Below are 20,835 nucleotides of genomic sequence, written 5' to 3' on the forward strand. Positions count from 1 at the left end.
TAACTCGTGCACTTGAGTTTTCTTTTTAAGCTCACTGTAACAGTTTCTTCTACAAGTTTCTTTCTGATCTTTAGACAAACTCTGGGCAACAAGAGATCCCCCAGGAACTGCAAACCTTCAAAGCATTTTTTTCTGGTTTCTTTCACGCTGCTAAACGGGACTATAATAATGTAATAGCCAGCCAGCGGTTGGTAGTCCAACTCCACCTCTTGTTGTGGTCTCCTAATTTCTTGTTTCAGCCTCTTCATTTTCCCTCTGCATTGGTCACAGTGCAGTAAACATCTGCTCCCAAACTTCAGACTGCCGCAGCCAATTTAGAGATCTGAAAAGCTTTTGTGGCCCACCCAAACCTTCAGTCCCAACTCTGATCACCACACAAGCATAGGAAGCAGCATTTCCTTCTATGTGTATTCACTGACTTGTTTTAATCGGATTGTTTTTATTCAGGTTACTTTTCCATTAAAAGCTTTACTTCACAGCCACTGCTACATTTTGGTTCTCTCTGAGTTCAGGGTCAAAAATAGGTCAGAAAATGAAGAATAAGGTGCCAAAATCAGAGCAAAAAAAAAAAAAAAAAAAAGTCAAGAAAATTCAAAATCATCAAGGCTGGACTTCACCACCTGCTCTTTTTTCCTCATTTTGCTCAATTTTTAAGGCTGCCTTTACAAGTATTTGTTGATGTGATTGTTTTACTGATGTAAAACACACTTTAAATATTGGCTGTCTGAGCATTAATCTGTATTGTACATAGATCACAGTATGACTCGTCACTTAAAGATCCTCTTGTGCTGGCAAAGGAGCTACTCTGTAACAGCAGGGTCTTTATCAGGTCTGTGTAATTCCCTAAAGACAGAGCTTCATGAACTTCCATAATTCCTACTTCCTGCAGTACATTATATTTGCATATTTAAAAGTTATACAATGTAGACTACCTGGAACAAGTTTTCAAGCACATTTTAAAGTGAACTTGTGTCATTTGTCTCTAATTTTGGACACACGTACATACTATTGGCTATAAATCTGTGTATCCAACTTCACGCGCGATCAAGAAGTAAATTCGTTTAATATACCTTTTTTTTTTTTAATCCTTACTTTTTTATCTTTTCAAAAGTGTTTATACTGGTAAGACCAGCTTAGAGTCGAGATATCTGAAACAGTAACAATAAGGGGGCAGCGAATCAGACAAATAAAGCTTTAATAAACAAAACCAATTAGTGTGACTGATGCAACCAAGGAAAATATCCCTAAAAATCTTAGTGACCGTCTGGTCATGCCCACACTTTCCTGCCTTTTACTGTAATACCTGTACAATTCGACTGAGGTGGCAGTCAGCAGCAAGCTCCAGACCCTGCTTCTCAGCCCAGGCCTCGATGTGGCTCAGCTGCTGCCGGAGGATGGCGCCCCAGTAGTGACAGCACAGCCCCGAACCGGTATCGGTCACCAGCTTGTTGAACAGCCACATATTGATGAAGTGGAAGAGCTGCGAGAAGAGCTGGATGGTCAGAGCGGCGTTGACTCGACACCTCCGCAGTAACGACATCGCCCCCGTCAGCGTGTGCAGGACGTCCTCTGGAAAGAGAAATCAGGGTGTGACAGCAAATCTTCCTCTCTCTGTCTGTAAGAGCCATGAGTACATGGTGTGATCACAAAGCTCCAGGATTCACAAATTTGACAAATATTTCACTCAAGATGATTTTCACAGGTGTGTCAGGCATGTATTTTAAGATCTCTCAGTGGATGTCCAGTTATACCCCTTTGCCCTTGTGCCTCTGTGATGGGCGCTCTCCTCCAGTGTGTAAAATCTCCTCAGGCACGTCAGGAGATTTCACTCTGGGATGATGACATACCCAGATGGACGAATTCACAGTGTAAAACCCTGTGAACGTTGGGTGGAAAAAGTACACTCCCAGTCTCATTCCTCACCTGATGCGACACTGTGTGGCTTAAAAACTGAACTTTTCAACCAGAAACCTCTGCAGCGAAATTTGGTTTAGTTTGAAACTGTGTGATATTCTGAGGTAGGTGGTGAAATCTCAGGAGTGCACAGTGCGAGTGCAGGACCTTCAGAAAGATCTAAAACTAGGAGCTGGATATGCAGGAGAAGATGATCTTAAACATGACCCATGTCCCAGTTTCTGGACTTATTTAAGAACAACATGTTTGTGTTTGGGTTTCATGTTTGTGCAAATTCTTGATTTCAGAGAGTTTTGATAAAAAATTACAATTCTTGTAGGTTTTAAGCCCTGCAGCTTTCAACTCTGCAGAAAACTGGAGCCCAAAGAAATGAGACAGTTCCTAAGCATGAAAAAAAAAAACAACGTTCTAGAAAGTTTCTCACAGTTTTCGAATTCCGGTCCTCTAACAAAATATTAAAGCCCAAAAGAATCTGAGGAAATTCACTGCTGATAATTCCCAGCTGTGTGCAGCCTGTGATAATGAAATGTGAAATGCAACCGTAAAGAGGTCAAAACTCCAGCAAAACTCGTTTTGTTGTATTGTAGTAAAGTGTGTATTTAAACAATTTCACTGCTTAAGGCCCTCATCAGGGTCATCTACAAGTATCACTTCTCTGATCACCTTGGACATATAAAGGTTTTACCAGAAAAACCTCCTACTCTGCTTCTCTAGTTTTATGATTCCCACATGGACATGTGTTCATTTTTAAGGAGCTGAACACCATAGTTGTAAACCATAACCGGCCTTGGATGCTACATGTGGTTGTGTGTTTGCGCATTACCGATCTTTGGTCTCTGTGGATTATGTTCCTCGGGGTCATCCAGGAAGGCAGGCATGTAGTTGTTCAGATCAGCCTGAAGACAGTGGACCAGGTACCTGCAGCCACACATTAGAGCTTGTTCAACACTGTTCACATTAAATGTCACCACCTGAACTTATTTTATACTCTGTATTCCAGAAATGTATATTCATGTGTTCATATATTTTCCCTAAAAGCGTCACTGAGAAAGTTTTAATTCTCAGTGAGTATCATTACATTCTTTTAAGTACACCTTGGAGTGCATATAAAAGACTCTTATTTACTTTGCTTAACTTATTAAGAGTCACAAAGTAGGATAAACCAACTCATCAATAAAAACATTCAGCTTGATGCATCACAAAGAGGCTTCATTAATTTATGGGCAACATCACATGGACTATATCCATCCTTTATATACAGTCTATGAGCTACACCCACGCGCCACACATCCACAACCACACAGACTGACTTGAAGGCCATCTGGACCAGATGGGCGAGGATGTCCTGGGCATCCAGCGTGATGCGACTCAGGTCTCGATCCTGTTTGATGAAATTGAGCAGCTCGGACGCGTTGGCCATCCAGAAAGCCAGTGCTCCTGCGATATTCTTCTGCTTCTGCAAAGCACCAATCACAGCCCCACACACACAGAGAAAAGAAAAACATATGGAGGAAATTGTTAGAGCAGCAGGATCCAGGAGAGCCTGAGGGGTTAAAAACAAAAACAAAAAAAAATAAAAGAAGAAGAGAGGAGGACAGAGGGGTTTCTGTTCAAGTGGCAGCCAGAAGGAGCAGCTGTTACTTAAGGGATAGACTCATGCCTCGCCCACCCCTCCCTCTAAGCCAACACGGTGTCGAGAAGAAGAGCGGTCATCACTGTCAGATCAGTAAAGACAAACAAAATGCCACGAGCTCGCCGATATTTTACAGTTTTACACAAGAGTGACCTCTCCTTTTCCCTCCTGTTCATCAGGTCAGCAGACACCAGCCGTCTCCGCTCACAGTTTAAATGGTGACAAAGACCGATGTCTGAGGAGCTGATTGGTTAAAATCCCCACCGCTCAGAGAGAGAGAGAGGGAGGGAGGATTGTGCAAAGCTCGGTCCCTTGCACTCATCTATCCCCGCCTTTGAAAAACAAATTAAACAGAACAAAGAAATAAATAAATAAAATAAAAACCCTTCATTCAGAACAGCCAGACAATGAGAGACGGAGCCAAGTGCATCCACAATGAAACACAGATGGATGGCTGAACACGTTAAATGAACATCCAAACAGACAAATGAAGCAGACGAGGTGGAGCGGGTCAGAGGGACGCGACTTGTCTCTCATCCACACTGTCGAGTAGAAGAAGCAAGACGTGACATCACACACGAAAAAAAAAAAAAAAAGATGCCAGAGTTAAAGATGAAGCTGTGATGGAGAGGACTGGATGCTTTGGTTTTACTCTGTTTTGGGGTTTTTTTTTGGTTTGGCATTTTTAGTACCAGGCAGGTCCAGGAAGCTGAATGGAATTAGTCAGGTTGATGTTGCTGTTGTTGCTTAGTTTTCCAGCTGTGGGTAGGATGCATTATTATAGCGGCATTTTACATCATCTCTGTTAGAATGGAGAAAAAGAAGCAGCAGCAACAATGAAGGGCTGGTCCAAAAACAAACAAAAAAAAAAAGCCCAGAAAAAGAGAGAGAAAGGAGAAGAGAGGAGGAGAGGGAGAGAGGAGTAGGGGCAGAGATTAACAGAAGAAAGCTGGGGGGGGTTGATGAGGTTGGCGATGTGATTTTACATCATCAGTGCTTAAATGTTATCTGCCTTTTTTTTCCCCCTCCCTCAATGAAGACAGCTGAGACTCTGGCCTTTCAGTGGGAGAGCTCCCAACGTTTAAGCCTTTAGCCACCGGGTTCACATCCTTTTGTGCAATAAAAGTTCGAGTAATGTCCACATTTCCGTATCCTGCACACAAACTGAAATCAGCTGATTGCAGCGCAGGAAAACAAAAAAAAAAAAACAAACAAAAAAGAATAATCCACCCTTTGTGCGGATTATAGAGGCACATTTACAATACAAGCAACAACTTATTTGTTTGCTTAGTACCGATAATGAGAACCAAGTTTAGCAGTCTGTGAGAAACATGAAAATTATAAACTACACCGTGGGTGCTAAAGATCCAGTTAGGGCACTAGAACTGGCCCACCAAAGGCCCGCTGGAAAATCCACTGATATTCCAGAGGAAGTGTCAGTATTACTAAACAGGCATGAACATTTATATAAATCTAACAGTATTTCTAAATCTTGACAAAATGTAAAACAACTTAAGTTGTTTAGTTTCAATAAAGTCATCATGAAGGTTTGGCGTTTTTATAGATCCACAGTAATCTGTGACACACGTAAGATAAACTGATAAACAGGCATATTTGAGATCCCTGTTTATTAAATATGAGCACTTAATTGTACTTCTTTAGATTAAGAGTAAGCTTGGTTATTAAGCAACAGTTTTACTGGTGTGGCCAGATGAGACTGGGTTATCCTGTGTGCAGTCCATCAACTTAAGTCAGTCGGACACCTCTGATGTCCACATTACAGACAAGCTTAAGTGGGATTTATGCTTCTGATTAAGATCTACACTGCAGGTAAGCACAAACCCTTCTGAAACCCTACACCACAACCTGATGTGCACCTCCCAAAAAAATATAACTACACGTTGAGTTGGTGCAGCTCATGATGGCAGTGACAGGCCCGTTTAGTAACCTTAGAACAAGCTACACTGAGAACAGTACGAGAATCCAGCAATCCTCTGCAATATGTTCCTGAGAACTGCAGAAAATATGATAAAAGTACTTGGGTGTAAAGTTTCAGGTGTACTGAATAGTAGAAAATAAGATGCACTGCGCACCTTAATTTACACACATCACCCACCCCAAGAAAATGAGACAGAGTGAGACAGTCAGAGTGGGGGAGAGAGAGGTAGATGAGTCTTTAGCAGCCGTATCATGATGTGCTATCCTACCTGATCCCCTTCAGCAATCTCCTGGATGGAAGGAAGAGGAAGAGGAGGAGGAGGAAGAGGAGGACACATTCACAGGACAGAGAGAAAACACGTCAACGGCTACAGTATGGACAGCTATGTGACACACATATACACTTTGACACACGCACACACGTATGATCATGGTTTACAATGTAAAGCCATCCTCAATGAAAATGAACTGATGGATTTCAGCTGGGAAAAAAAAAAAAAAACTCTGTTAAAGAAAACATTACAAGACTGAACAAGTAAACAAACAGAACACTTTATATTTGAAGCACACGTTATTATAACTGTGCAGTAACAGGGATTAAAAATTAGGCGTGCCAGGATTGTTATTGTTTTGCAAGGAATAAACATCCCCTAAATGCTCCAAAAATATTCTGCTGGATTAGTGTCTCATTTATACATAGTGACTAATCTCCAGACGTACACACGCAGATGCAGTTTGGCTTCCTACATTCCTCAGCCAGTAGCTAAAGATAGTTTTCCTGAAACTCTATAAAACTCCTACACAGACTGAAATAGATCAAGTCTTGCAGTCTGTGTGTGTATGTGTGTTGTTTGTGCTTTCTTTCATAACTTTGCTGCATGCCAAAGACAATGAATAGCTTGCTGCAGGCTAAACAAATAAAAGAAGTAATAAATGCCTCAGGCTTACTGGATACTTGTAGGTGTAAGTGTGTTTATTTTCCCTCCCCTAAAATCCTGTGCATCATATTTGGCATCACCCCCCCCCCCCCCCCCCCCCCCCCCCCCCCCCCCCCCGACCCCAGCCGACCCAAGAAAAATTATTTTTATTTTTTTCATTTCTACAGCAACTTTAGTGAAGCAATGCAAAAATTTAACATCATACTATCAATATTTTCAGAGTTTCAGGCTCTCAAACTACAAAGGGGTGGGTTCACATTTGATGCTTTTTAATTCTCATTTTTTTCCAGCATTTCTGATCCAGGATCAGCAGTTTCTCTCTTCCAATTTCTTGCTTCATTGTGCGTTCGTCCTGTAAGAATTTTCCTTCGTCCTTTTTACACTTTCTGTACTAAACCGAAAAACCTCTTCAGGACCTGAAGCTGTTTGATCCGTGCTGTACGTCCAAATCGGTTTATACAACATGTGAACACTGAAGCCGATTCTGTGAAGGAATCATGACTGAAGCATGGGAGAAAAGCTTGCACACACACATCTTACAACAACTACAAATGTAGTTTGTAAGAACACCATTAATGTGGCGACTTAACGCCACCTAATGTCCACATTTCAACAAGAGCAGCACTGCGGCGGGGAGAACGAGGTAATGTGCAAATTAATCGATGAAGTTCGATTCCTTTTGAAAACACAACAAGGAGTTTTAAGAGAAGTGTTACTGACCTGGATGACTCCTTCCATCATGCTCACCATCTTGTTGACGATGGCGATGACCTTGTGCGTCCTCTCTGAAGGCGACATGTCAGGCCGGTATGTGGGCGACAGGACGTAGCGGCAGGCCATGTACAGGACATAAGTGGGCGAGAGTTTGAAGTGAACTGTGGAGCTGTTGGTGTAGTTGATGATGGCAGAGAGGAAGGTGTCTTCAGCTGGACGGACACACAATAATAAAGTCAGTGAATTCTTTGTGTTGGGATAGTTTTAGTGGCAGATGCGTCAGACTTCAGATTTCACGTACTTAATTAATAAACCTACAGTTTAAATAACCACCCAGAAACTTGCGTTTTTTTTGTTTGTTTTTTTAAATTAACCCTTTTACTCCGAATGCATCGGCCTCGGTACAACATACTTCAAAAGTGCCGCCGTTCGCGGACTTCCAGCAACAAATACTGTAATACCCCTATATGGCTGTGACGTGCAATTTCTGGGCTTTCAGGAACCGTTTGCATTTTTTCGATAGGACAAACTGTTGCGGAGTTACGGTAAAAAGCCAGCTGATCAATGTTCCTTTGATCAGCTGACTCCACGCTAATATGCCATGTCTCAATCAGCTGTTCGCCGCTATTGAGGGCAAGTAATGGGCGCTTCAACAGCAATCACCCGGCGTCAAAGGGCGAAGTAGTAATAGTTCTACCACCATCATTACGCCTGATCCTGCCCACTTTCAGTGGTAACAGTAATTAATAAATCCACAGACTTTTCATATATTATCATCCTTTATCAGAAGTCAGTGCATTAAGAGTGTAGGCCCACACCAACTGCAAGCTGTGAGAAGCAGTTTGCATCAGTCACTTTGTTGGTGCAGAACTTGGCTGCACATGTGCGTCATGTTAGAAACACCAGTAAAACCAGCTGCCTCACTTTAGAGCCATTTGGTTTGAGTTTGATGCCAAACTGGTTGCAGCTGCAGCTGCAGCTACAACACGCCCTATGAAAACCTGAAGATGAGAGAACTGCACCTTTTCTGCCTCTTACAGTATGTCGTTTCTCCCATTGCACTGTGGGTATGAGACTCTCCACCACTTTGTGACCAAAAACCATCTTTTGCCTGGAAAAACAGATGATCTCACACACACACACACTGTGCCAAATATATTCTAGCACCATCAGAGCATGCACACAGACGCGCTCAGGCCCGCAGCAGAAGAAGAGTCAATAAACAGAAGCGTTATGAAGACAAAGCAAACAGCTCAAAGGGCTCGTGGCTGCAAAAAGCGTGGGAAACGAGACATTTCACTGTTGTCTGGAACTCAATTATAACAAATTTAACATCCAAAAGCAGCAAAGAGCTCTGAAATCATCTAATAAAAGGATTCACTAGAGACAAAAGAAAATTAAATGCCAGGGATTAGGACGACTCGGTCCAACTCTGAGGTTTCTTCCATGCAGGCAGACAAAAGGAGATTTTTAATTTTATTACACTGTTAATGGAGGAATGCACAGTTCAAACACAGATGAAAATCATGCAGATCAACATCGATCTACGTGATGTATTCTGACATGTGAACGTACTAACAGCCTTATTAGTGGTTTGCACCACAGCCCTGAATTTTTCTAACCTACAATGAAGGCACATGTGAGGACACAGATGACCCTTTGAGGCTGGTCAGCCTGCCAGCTCCACAGGACAAAGGCTGCTAAGACTTTACAAAAAACACAGTTAACAAATGTGAGTTGGCCAATCCACTTCTGGAAAAAGTTCTCTACTGTTAGCTGGTTAAGGGCGGCACAGTGCACTGTCGCCTCACAGCAAGAAGGTCCTGGGTTCGAACCCAGTCTGTGGAGTTTGCATGTTCCTTCTTTCAGCGCCCAGAGGGAGCACTCCACTGTTCTCCAACGGAGAACCACAGTCTCAGATTAGAGGTGTCGACTTTCATTACATTCCCGCTCACCTGCAAACCACTCCAGTGCATGCTGAAGGTCACACTCTGACAAAGCCAACAGAACTATATCGTCTTCAAAAAGCAGCGATGGTATTCTGAGGTTCCCAAAATGGACAACCTCCTCACCCCAGCTGCACCTACATGCCCTGTTCATGAATATCAAAAACAGGATCTGATTAGAAGCAACTGACATGGAGTCCACCAACCCCTGAGAACGCGCTTGACTTTGTGCCACAGTGTCAAATATGATTTTGATGATTATAATGGCTTTCAGACTTTCATCATTGCAGGTCAGTGAGGTGAGAGGAAAGTGTGAAAAGCCTCTGAACTACCCTCCCTACCGCGACATATTTATTGAGCAGCGCTACTTCCAGCGCGGTCAGGTCAAGACCGTCGGTCCAGCACATTACCACAGGAACTGAAAGGGTTCGATATTTTCCAGCTATTGACTGTCACTGACACAGCGAGGTGAATAAAAAGAGGCAGAAAGTGATGCATGAATACTCACAGTTGTCTCTGAACTCGATGCTGGCTGGAAGAGTCAGCTCCGCTCTGTCTGCTGAAACGTCCTGAGACCTGATGAGGCAAAATCAAACCGTGAGGAGGGAAGACAGAGATGAGAGAATACGGATAAGCTCGAGGATGAAGTGAATGCAGGACGTTAGAGGAAACAGTGTCTGACCTGCTGTCCTGCTGCTCTCCTCTGATCATGGGTTTGACCATTCCTCTCTCCATCTCCAGCTTTCCTGAGCTCTGAAAAACACACAGAGGGGGAAAAAAAACAGCTTCAATAAAACTTAATGTGCTGCAGTTAATCCCTTATTTTAATGCAGGGATACTGACTACAGCCACACGAGGCTTCAGTGATGTCTCATGGAGTTTAGTCCTGGAACACTGACCATGATTACTTGGGTTTGAGTCGCTGGCAGAACTACTAACAAGCAGCAAAACAACCTGACAATTTTCCCACTTTTCATCAGATTTTTCTTCCTTTGTATGGAGCTTCATGCATTTTTTAATTAGTTTTTCCAAATATTGCATATGTCTAGCGCTGTTCCAGTTAGTTAAATGATTCATGTGCAGAAGATGTGCTGTTTTAACTGAATTTTTGGGGGGATAAACGGTTGATAAAAAAACAAACAAATCTAAAAGAAAACACGAATGTAATCAGCAGATCAATACCTGACAACCAACGTAAGAGGTGATTATTTTCAGCCCTGTGCACATCATGGTGAATTACACATGACTAACTAAAAACCTGGAATCTAATGTTTTCTCTCCCGATACAGATGCTAACACATCAAACTGGGCCCGTGCAGAGGTCCCAGCTGATGCTGTTGATTTCCCTGCCAACCAGTCACAGCAGATGGCTTTCATCCTGAAGGCTGGTTTCTGCCAGAGGTTTCTTGCTTTTAAGAGATGTTTTTTTCCCCTCGCTGTCACCAACTGCTTTCTCATGGAAGATCGCTGGGTTTCTATAGTGGGTTTCTATAGTATCCATCCATAATATGTGCACAGTCTTTACCTTTGACACCTTGAGATGGTCGTTACTGTGATTTGGCACCATTTAAATAATATTTGAACTAAACTGAAATTTGAAAATCATTGTTGCGCATAATTTACAACAATAACAAACAGCTCCATATTTTTATTGGTAGACTCGACTACTGGAATGACTGATAGTTCAAAAATGATCTTTATTTATCTCATACTGTTGCCTCGGTGCAGCCTCTCGTCTGCCGTCTCTAAATCCTTTACACCAGTGGTTCTCAAACTTTTCTTGGCACACCGTGCTTCAGAAACATAAGAGTTCAAACCTCACATTCTGCCATTTTCATTGATCATTATCAATAAAAAAAATTATCCAAATTGAACTTCAGTAAAATAAAGGCTGGTGCAGCAGTATCAGCAGGAAATAAAACAAAAATTCAACTTAGTTTCAACTAATATCCCACTCTGGTTCTCCATGTTTGACCTGCAGTCGGTCCGGCCACACAGTTAAAACCTCAGCTTTAGTCAACTTACTTCTGCATGGTTGCCCCTTATAAACAGAAGGGACTGAGCAGCAGGTGGGCAGGTCAAAAATAGAAAAAAAAAAAATACTTATGGTGTCCTCTGGTTATAAGTTGGCCACCCACTGGGCCTGTGCACTGAGAATTTTTATTATTTATTTTTTAAGCCAATATTAGAGTAGCTTTACATGATTCGCGACTCAAAATAATCCGTATTCATCTTATGCTGGGCCTCAGTGCGGCCCCACTTGAGCTAACTTTCTTCTGATTGGCTTCCCCTTGCAAAAAAGGTGGCTGAAATGGCAGGTGGGTGGGGCTTCTGTGCTCATAGTGAGAGCTGTGCACCTGTGGTGATATTATCAGGGATATCTGCATCACACAGAGCAGGAGAAGAAAAAAAAAAGTCTAAAATGGACCATTTAGAGCAGCTCCAAGACTGAGCTTTTCATCACAGTGATTGCTTATACATACATTGACGTCATTATTTGAAACCATGTTTAATACATAGTAAATAAGGAAAAGCGTCTAAAAAGTGTCTAAAAAAAAAAAAAAAGATGCCTGACTTTGAGCCAATCTGCCTAATAAACTTCAGACAGATTTAATCGGTGCCAACATAAAAGTAACGCTTACATGTTTGAGCACAGTATTTTGAATGGAATAAAGTATATAGATAAAAATGAGTGTGTGTGTGTGTTACCTTGCTGGTAGGCAGGGCTGCTACAATGTGGACGTCTCCGTGAAGGTCGAAGGTGGTTTCTGGTACGCTGCTTCAGAAGAGAGACAGACATTCAGCAGTTCAGATGAGGAACTGCGCTCTCCACAGCTCACTTTTCATTACTGACATCGACAAGAGCTCAGACTTAATCCAGACACACACACACACACACACACACACACACACACACACACACACACACACACACACACACACACACTCTCTCACTTATCTAACTCACAGTCAGGGAGGAGAGAGATGGATGAGAGAGGCAGTGAATTAATGACTCGCTGATATTTGCACACAGATAGCTCGTTTTATGCACACACACACTTACATAACAGTCTAATTTGCTATAGAGAAGCCATGCCACGAGTCCTGACATACAGCAGAGCCAGGACGTGTGTGTGTGTGTGTGTGTGTATGACACTGAGTGTGACAGCAGTCGGGTTTAAAAAGACAGGGCTGTGCTTTTCACAACCCATGTGACAGCAAGGCATCAATGTCGAATAAAGAGCACTACACAGACACACAAAGCATCAGTGCTGTGTGTCACCGACAGGGAGATCTCGTCACGTACACAATAAACAAAAGCAGCCTAAGTAGGTTAAACCATTAACAGCACAACTACACTGACAAAGAGAAATCTCACTAGTTTTTTTCTTTCTTAAACTATATTTCTATTTAAATCAAGTACACTGAGATATAATTGAGCCATTATACTACAGTAAACACAAAGTAGCAACAGTAAAAACAAAACAAAATCCTTCTGGAGGGGACGATGGTGATGCGTTCACTTTGAAAATAGATTATTTTAACATTTTTTTAACAAGCTGGTTCCACGTTGCAGCCTGGGAATTAATTACCTTCCTTAAGCTTATATACAAGTGTCATGTGATCTCAAAAACCAGATAGTCATGTGAATCAGGCTCAAAGCCACACAACCTCCACAGCTGGAAAATAAACACAATGCAGACATGCCTAAGACTGCAGCTCCTCTAACAGCCACCTGAAAGTGGCTTCAAAAATTAGTCAACCCCCACAGACTCCCATGTCGCAGCATTAAAAAGCATGTTTTCACCTCCTTGGATAGTTTCCCCCTTCAGCGACTGCAGTTAGCATCATGGCTGCTTTGACTGACAGGTGCCCTTCCCCTGCATGTCTGCTAGACCTTACCTCAGCTAACTGACAGAATTCCTCCATCAGTGTTTGTATTGGTGGTGCCTGTAAATGCAACTATCTGACTAATAATACGCCTTGTTGTGCTGTGCAGACCATTCAAGAAGGTCCACACCTCACCCCATCCCTAGCATCCACACTGCATGTTTTCCTTCACTCACCCAAAGCCCTGCAAAATGAGGAGCCAAAAACCCAATGAGTGACATCACCGTGTCTACAGCCGTCCATCCATCTTCATAAAGTTTAAAAATTGCTCACTTTGGCATCGCTTGGCTTTTTGAATAGATGCGTTTCAGAGGACATGGCAGCAATCTGAGCTCAGTACTGCTACGCTTCGTCTTCTTTGGTCTGTTTGCAGTTCTACATTTAACAAATGAAATGTTTTAGCACATTAGATTACAACTGAATGTCTCAAACAAACAAAAAAAAGACTTCTTCACAGCACAGTATGATTACACAGCAGTACCAGCTGCCCTTTCTCGCCGTCTCTTCTAAGTTCAAAACAAATGCACCACAGTACTGCTTAACCTCACACCCTTTGACTAACAGTCGTCATGCTACTCGCCGCATTTCTCCGTTTAAAAAGCGTATTAATGTGATTTTAGAAAGCATAACAAAAATAGATTTTTTTTTTAACTTCAGCATCTGTGCTGCACTTTTGTCAACTACCACCAAATCAAACACACAAACCATAATGGGCAGTTTTGCTATAAAATATGAAAATACTGTTTAAAATGTAAATCTGCAGTGTCATGTGTACTGAGATTATTTCAGGATTGGATGGCATTTTATTTAAAATATTTATCATTAAACACCTTTCATAACAGGAGTAACCATAACAAACATGAATGCAGATTATGGCTCCTTTAAAGGCTTCTGGCTGGTTTCGTTCTCTCACTCGCTGACAGTAAATACTGATGAAGTTAAGAAACAGCAGATTATCAAAGGAATGAACACTCATTCACTTACAAGATCATCTGAACCACTGCCACAACCTGGAGCCAACAACCCCCCCACACCAAACCACTGCAGTAACCGGCCTGAGCATTATGATGTGTCCCCAGCTTGACCGGACTAGGTATCCTCGTGTGTTTGTGCAGCAGGACACTGGAAAGCAGCCCAGAAAACCACAGGGATCCACATCCACAACTTCAGACTCTTATTTGAGCTGCACAAAATGATCCCTGGTCTTAATATAACTCCTCAGCCTTTTTATTTCTGGTAAGATAATTTCCCAAAGCTTCCCGCTAAGCTGACAACTGGAAAAGTCCCTTAAGGAACTGATTAAAAATATAATAAAATGATAAAAAATATATGTATAATCTGAATAAAAACAAATTAGATTATATTGATGCACCTCTTTCTGCTATTTTGTGGCATTAAGAAGGAAGATTTCCCCCTTTCACACTTGAAAACCCCCAAAAAGCTAAATTTAGGGCCAATATTTTCTCCCCCTCCCCTTCTTTCTTAACTCTTGAGGTATGTGTTTGTAACTCTTCTTGATGCATGTCCTCCTGACTCAAATAAACCAACACTTCAGCAGCAAAAACACCAACATTAAGGCTTCAAAATGCTATTGTCATTCCTTTATATACAGTCTATAGTTTTCATTCATGCTCAGTCCACTTAAAGAAAAAAAAGTTCACTTTTTGATGTTGCCATGTGGAGCACTGAGCTGCATGTGTGCATGAAACGTGATATAAATAAAGTTGAACTGAATTCCTCTTTAACTGAAGTTACTGATCAAAATCACCTGATGGGAGTTTTCTTTTTTTGACCAGAATGCAAAACTGTATTAAAGCCTCTGTGGAACATGTTGTGAAAGCCGTCACAGCCCACAACTAAATACAGGATTAGCTCTCTTTTTAAAACGCTGCACCGATGTATAATTTTGTGTTTGCTCAGCAACTGCTCAAAGCCTAACAAACCAGCTCTTAAACACACACAAAAACGCACTCTCCGGCTGGTGAATTAATTTCAACTAAGTGAAAGTGTTAGGCTCGTTTTACTTCAAAATACTTTAAAGCTTTATTTCTTTCAAGGCGAGGCTTATTAGAGGCAAACTTTACACTCTGGCATTATCGTAAACAACTTTAAATATGTTCGTGAACTTGAGAATAAAAACGAGCTACAGAAGAGAAACCAGAATTTGGTATATAATTTGTAGGAACCAATTCATGCAGAAATACGCCCACAGTGGTGAGTTAGTGTTTTAGGTACTTACAGACTTCTCTCCTCCTCGCTGTATTAGTCATCCATTAAAGCTTTTTAAGCCCTTTCTCTTTTCCTTCACTCATCCCCAACTTTCTCACACTCTCCCTTCTCTTCTTATCTTGCATGCTCTCCTTCTTTCTCCTGTCAGTGTGTGAAACTCCAGCAAGCAGGAGGCCACACCCAACAGCATGCTGATCAGATTAGAGGGCAGCCTGCCTGCCATAACCCCAGACCTCCGCTATTCCTCTCATTTCCTTGCTCTCTCCATCCCAGACTTCCCTCCTCCCACTTTTCCTCCCCTTCATCTCTGCTTCTGCCTGCCAACTCCAAACCTCATCCTCCCTTCATCTACAATAACACCCTTTTCTTTCTTTACTGTCGGGAAACTGTGTGTACAGAGGATGAGGAGGGATAGCAAGAAGGATGGCTGTCCATGAGTTTGAGGTGAAAACTTTGCATTCAAACACCCACAAAGCCTTTTTCTCTTCCTCACCCAGACTTGTGCCTGCTCCTCGGAATGCCCGGTTCCCTCTTCCCTCCCTGGTCGAACATCGGGTCCACGAACTTGAAGACGTGAGCAGAACCGAACTGGATGGTGGAGCCCGAACGCAGCACCGTTGTCTCGGTGATGCGCTGCCCGTCTACAAACGTGTCTGCGTCGGGGCCGTGCGGCGTCACGGTCACCATGCCTTCGCTGTGCATGAGGTTGCAGTGGTGGGGCAAAATCCCTGGACCGAGCAGCTGGAGGCAAACAGCAGACAGATCAGCTACATAAGCAGCATCAGGCTGAAACCAGCAAGTAGGGCTTCCAATGATTGTGAAAACTAAATAATCACCACACTTCAAGCTCTGGGTTTTGCTTAAGTGAAAAACGAAGCAGGCTGTGCACTTTCTCCCCTCCCTAAAATCTCAAACACTCTGGGTTCTCGGGTATAGCTGGCTGTTTTTGACTACTTTTGATTTTCCTTTTATAGTTCACTTAAAAAACAGTTTGTCTAAATTTTGGGGGGTTTTAATGAAGCGGTTACCTGGATGGCGCCGTCCTCTGTGCAGTCTGAGCCGACCTCAGTGATGCTGTGCTGAAGCCGGTACAGCTTTGGTTTGTCCCGTGAGTCAGAGCCGTCTGAACACACACACACACACACACACACACACACACACACACACACACACACACACACAGGCTCAGATTTAGCAACAGGCGAGGCCGCACTCACATCAAATTTTAAAGAAACAGCATTTACGTTCAACTCCACAAACTCACACATACAGACCGACTCAAATCACAGTGAATATTCAACATTTTAACAGTACAGAGTCAATACAAAGTGGAAGATGGAGAGCTGTGCATTATACACTGCTAATGTGGCACAGAGTGTGGGTGCTTGGTGGGGCTGCGGTGCAGTTATTGATATTAGTAAGCAGGGGTTTAGTAAAAGCAAAGCAGCACATTAGTTCACTGAAGGGAAAGGGATCAAATATTGGCTGCTGTGGGTCATCAGAAGAAAAAAAATAATAATGTCATCAAACGGCAGCTAATATAACAAAACTACCAGGGTGAACTGGGAACATGCACATAAGATTTTTGATTACACTTCATTAACACCACCACAGAATGTGGTCTCTGTAGATTAGGAGGCCTTTTATTTTTTTAGCTATTTTCTGTTTTTGTTTCTATTTATAGTTTCTATTGTAACATTTTGCTGTTCTTTTGCCATTGTTGTCATTATCATGATTGTCCTGTTATTGTTGTTATTTTTTTACTACTGTTTGTTACCTATTATTTTTAGTCTGAATACCGTAATGATGCTAAAACTATCTTTTTTATCTAGGAAATGTGATTACTGAATTAAGCTGAGTTAAGTGGGAGCCATGCTTCCATATTAGTGGATTAAAATATTTGGCTGAATTTATTTGTAAGTAGTCAATGTGTATTTCTGTTTCTGCAGACAAAAATTTTTGTTGTTGAGTTGTCACAATTAACCAAACATGGAACTGCCAACCTGACCATTCAATTGCACACTGACAGACTGACTCAGTCTTATTGCCATTTTATCTCCATCAACTGACTGTCCCCGCCTTCAAGGTAATCATTTTTCCAAAAGCAACAACATCACAGTGTCACATGGTTGCAACAGTTTTGGATCTGCCGCAGCCTCCAGCTGTTTTTCCTAGTGTGACTGTAGCATTACGCTTGATTTAGACTTCTGGGGTGAATCTAGAGTTCAAACGCCATTTGCAGCATTTCTCCCTGTGAGTGCTGCGCTATCAGTGACACGTGGTTACATTTCCAGATAGGTGGACACCAGGTTACACCGTTTCAGAAGGATTTGCAGTTACAAGGTATCTACGACGTAGACTTAACACAAGTGCAATTCTCCTGCTTTGAGTCAAAAATTTGGTAGCTCACTGAAAATACCAGGGTTTTGTTGTGTGTTTGTGTGTGTGTGTGTGTGTGTGTGTGTGTGTGTGTGTGTGTGTGTGTGTGTGTGTAATTGTGAGTTAAAATGAATTCAAAGCTGCAAAAAAGCTTCCACAAACTTCTTTAAACTGTCTTAAAAAGGTTGTAGTTTTCCCTCTGCCTGGATTTAATGTTAAATCCCATTTCCTATTCAAACTTTATATCCTGAAAGCTTTCATAGTATCACAGAAATTAATAATCACTCTTACATAAAATTTGAATAGTCTTGATTATTTTTGCCTAACTTCTCTGAGCAGTATTTGTGCCTTAATCTCATCGACAACATGTAGCGGGGTATGTGTTTGACTGCTGTTGGCCAAATCAGGTGGTCGGGGGGTAGACGCACTTCGCCCGACAACCTCAACAGACACACACACGGGGAGGTGAGGTGGAGTTTTACCTTCGTGGTGCCGATAGGCGTAGTAGGCATAGTGATTCCCTCGCCCTAGGCAGGCAGGCAGACAGGCAGGTACGGAGGTAGGAGGACACATGCACAGACCCCACACACACACACACACACACACACACACACACACACACACACACACACACACACACACACACACACACACACACACACACACACCCCATGCCATAAAGAAGGTGGGAAAGAAAACAGACATCGCAAAAGGGTGAAAATGCAGCAAGAAGGAAAAATGCAGCATTACCTTGTTAACCCATTAATTGCATGGAAGGCAAACACACACAAACACACACACACACAATATTTTAAAAGGGCCTTGACTGTCTACATTTGTCAGGGTCCTAATCCTAAATTAATTAAACAAACCAGACCCGCAGATACCAGTAAGCAAATAACAGGCAGTGATTATACCTCAGTAAATTGTGCTTCCAGCATTTTGGTTTTGTTTTAAAATCAGAGCGCAGGCGGAGTGGCGTTCATCCAATCAGGTGCTGCCGAGCGTCGTAAAAAGGAGAACGCACCAGCCAATCGTCTATCATGATGCTTTCTAGTGGCTCGCCTACCAAGCTTCAGTTGCTGGGAAGCGCAGTCAAAGAGCCATGAAAAATAACTGCAGGTGCTCTCCAGGTGTCACCAGTAACAATGACCCTTCAGCAGTTGGTATTTCATTCAAGAAGACAAAGACTGTACATAAAAGACAAATACAGGCTCTGAGTCTGAAAACTAAAGTCAATGCTGGACCATTTAAGCACCTTAAAGCTGCTTTCTTTTTAATGGCCAGCAGGGGGCATAAAGACTTCTGGTTGTATAAAAGTTTATGGGTCATCTGCTCCCCTGCTCTGTGACCTCAGTAAACACTTTTCTTCTATGGGTTTAATAGCTACTCTGAAATCTAACTGAATACAACATGAAGCGCATTTTGTATATTATGATTATTAATGATCAGGAGGAGTATAAAGCAGGGTATGCTTCAATTATGCTCCTCAGTCAGCTTCGTCTTTTGCTTGATAGGTCTGGTTTCATAAAGCTTAGATGGTGATGCCTAAAAGACTCAGCTTGTGCTTCCTGTAGTGCCTATGTCCATCTTTTACATACAGTTTATGAACAAAGCACCCTTAGGTGTATGCTTGTGGATACAGGACTTCCCTCAGTAGCCTGGATATCATTTAAATGCTTTTAATTAGATACCAACAATAACTATGAACATCCATATCAGTTTCTGGTGCACTGTACAGGAAATCAAAACTTATCTGCAATTAGATAATACAATTTTAAAGTAATTTTAAAAAATTTTATAGTAATTTTATAACAGCACTTGACCTCAGTAGGGGTCAAAATGATAAGGAAAGTTTTAAAAGAAATGAGGGCACAGACTTTATTTTATCTTGAGCCTTTGAAAAGTTAATCTCAGGTGGGTTTTTTTTTTTTTTTTTTTAAAGCAGTGTTATCAAGGCTGAAGGTCCAGGAGTTAACACACTCACTCTGACTCACACAGACAGACAGACTCACACACACACACACTGTGCCAAGTAGCCATTATTTAAGAGAGCCACCAAATCAATTTCCCATCCTGGCAGTCTTCCATGATCAGTGACCCGTCAACCTTACAAGTAGATGAAGTAGATGTGTTAGTACATTCCTGGATCAGGCCCACTGGTTAGCCAATATCATTCCAGCACCACAGTTCAAACCAGTTTAGTGCTGATAAGAATTTGGGTCACCACTGGGTCTGATAAGTTAATGGCATGAGTGGGAAAATGGCAAAAAGGCTGATAAAGAGAGAGGGATCAGTAGCAAGAAACAAGCTGTTAGGATAGGTCGTGTCACATTTAGCAAAATTCCCTTCAAAAAGCTTTCACAACAAATAATCTGGGCTGCTATTACTGCATTACTGCAACTTACCTCTTGCTGTATGTGTGGTCCCTAATCTGTATACTCTCAAGTCAGTTAGTAATTTCCTCCATTTCCCATAATTCCCTTTGGAAAAACTCCCAAATCAACATTGCAACTTGGAGTTTAACATTTCTGCTCTTTAAATCATCATCATTTGACTTTGATCTGGCTGTTAAGATTTTTTTACTTTGAGATGAAGAGCTTCTCATAGTCAAACTTCAGTTAAAAGTATAAATCAGTGGTTTCAAAGAGTCTGATTTCAGCTACTGTGACTGAAGACAGCCTTTTTTTTGTTCTAATAATACCTACATAAATTCTTACCATGTGTGCCTGAACTTTTCCCTTTAATCTCAAGAACTGCCAAATGTTTACCTTATAAATCCCTCAACAAAACATTCTCTGATTTATAGAAACTCTTCAGGAAGGTATAAAAGTGTAACAAGCTTAAAAGCAGATGATCTACTGTCCAAGTCTTTCTTCTGTAACTTCTCACAGTGCACTAATGTGTTTTGGAAGCTTTAAGAAGTCATATTAAAGCTCCAGCTCTTCCTGATGGGGGATAAATGGAAGTCAGACAGCGGCAGCACGTGCCAACATCTCCAGCTATTTTTAAGAGCTGTCTGCAGCACGTATTTCGGTGATCGTTAAACGCCCGCAGTGGTTTTGACACACTGAGAAAATGCTGCAGTGGCAGGAACAGAAACCACAACACAGCTGAAAGTGGTGAGAATATATGGGAGCAATAATGTAGCCGCATGTGATTCACTCACCTCAGCAGGGAACATGAAGACAGACTCACCTTTGACCAAACCTAAGTGTTATTTAATGCAGGTACACTGCTACCTGCTGGTCAC

General features: G+C 42.0%; 1 protein-coding gene across 10 annotated transcripts in view; it reads right to left on the bottom strand.

Annotated features, from left to right (window-relative positions):
* afdna (afadin, adherens junction formation factor a) overlaps positions 1–20,835 on the bottom strand; it is a 121,316-nt gene that overhangs the window by 50,323 nt on the left and 50,158 nt on the right. For 6 of the 10 annotated variants that reach the window (XM_030722265.1, XM_030722267.1, XM_030722264.1 and 3 more), the window contains exons 9-19: positions 18,065–18,109; positions 16,232–16,326; positions 15,697–15,944; positions 11,793–11,862; positions 9,766–9,836; positions 9,592–9,659; positions 7,144–7,349; positions 5,755–5,775; positions 3,225–3,370; positions 2,738–2,832; positions 1,304–1,569 (exon numbers count right to left, since the gene is read on the bottom strand). In XM_030722265.1, the coding sequence (XP_030578125.1) occupies positions 1,304–1,569; positions 2,738–2,832; positions 3,225–3,370; positions 5,755–5,775; positions 7,144–7,349; positions 9,592–9,659; positions 9,766–9,836; positions 11,793–11,862; positions 15,697–15,944; positions 16,232–16,326; positions 18,065–18,109 (1,331 nt within the window). The remainder of the gene's footprint in view (positions 1–1,303; positions 1,570–2,737; positions 2,833–3,224; positions 3,371–5,754; positions 5,776–7,143; positions 7,350–9,591; positions 9,660–9,765; positions 9,837–11,792; positions 11,863–15,696; positions 15,945–16,231; positions 16,327–18,064; positions 18,110–20,835) is intronic. The other 4 variants (XM_030722271.1, XM_030722266.1, XM_030722268.1 and 1 more) reach the window with 3 other exon arrangements.

The sequence above is a fragment of the Archocentrus centrarchus genome, chromosome 24 (genome assembly GCF_007364275.1).
Source record: "Archocentrus centrarchus isolate MPI-CPG fArcCen1 chromosome 24, fArcCen1, whole genome shotgun sequence".
In the NCBI taxonomy this organism is placed as follows: domain Eukaryota; kingdom Metazoa; phylum Chordata; class Actinopteri; order Cichliformes; family Cichlidae; genus Archocentrus; species Archocentrus centrarchus.